We start from the raw sequence: 810 nt of genomic DNA on the forward strand, positions 1-810 counted from the left end.
ACCACGATATATCTGAAAACGCACCATTATCTATTATAAAATGCACATGTCCAAATACATGCACCGTGATCTATTGTAAAACGCACAAATTCAACAATGTCTACAAAATCCGGATTCTATGTGTTATAAAATGTCTACACAACTGTAAAAACATCAAATTCCACAATACAGACCAACTAAGAAAACAACACACAACTCTAGCCATTTAATGGGCACGTCCTACTATTATGACCATATTCATCACAAGTATGGCATTTCCTTGATTGCTTTACACACTTATTCACAGCTTTCTCCCTTGCACTCTTCATCCGCTTCCCGCCGCCCTTGTTCTTAACTTTAATTGGATCACGAACCTCCATTGTTGACCCCTGAGACACATCACCACAAAATGATTTAATCACACTTTCTTTGCTGCTACCAGCTACCCCATTGTCATCCTCACACCCATCTTTGATAAAAAAAACTCCCTTTGTTCACAAATAACACGTCTTAGTTGTTCCAACCGTTCTACATTACCATCAGCCAATCCCACGCAAGCATAAATTTCAGACCTTAGTAATCACCCTAACATTAACTTTAGCCGATTGATCAACAACCGTATCATCAATATCAAATATTGGCTTCAAACAAGCAGCCTTTGTCCACCGAGACACCAAATACATAGAAGGAATTCTCTCAAGTCCACGATCTTTAAACACAAAAAAATATGCCTACACACCAACCCCATCCGCTCAAACATCTTGCATGAACATATAACAGTACAGTCAGCCAACAAAAACTCCACACACCATGCCTTCTTGTCACCATCTT

At 39.1% G+C, this 810-nt stretch overlaps 1 protein-coding gene across 1 annotated transcript in view; it reads right to left on the minus strand.

Moving 5' to 3' along the window:
- Nucleotides 1-197: 197 nt before the first annotated feature.
- LOC109157766 (protein FAR1-RELATED SEQUENCE 5-like) overlaps nucleotides 198-810 on the minus strand; it is a 2,982-nt gene continuing 2,369 nt past the window's right edge. The window contains exons 4-5 of the mRNA XM_019305606.1: nucleotides 552-710; nucleotides 198-368 (exon numbers count right to left, since the gene is read on the minus strand). Coding sequence (XP_019161151.1) covers nucleotides 198-368; nucleotides 552-710 — 330 coding nt within the window. The remainder of the gene's footprint in view (nucleotides 369-551; nucleotides 711-810) is intronic.

This window comes from Ipomoea nil, unplaced genomic scaffold, assembly GCF_001879475.1.
Source record: "Ipomoea nil cultivar Tokyo-kokei standard unplaced genomic scaffold, Asagao_1.1 scaffold2792, whole genome shotgun sequence".
In the NCBI taxonomy this organism is placed as follows: Eukaryota; Viridiplantae; Streptophyta; class Magnoliopsida; order Solanales; family Convolvulaceae; genus Ipomoea; species Ipomoea nil.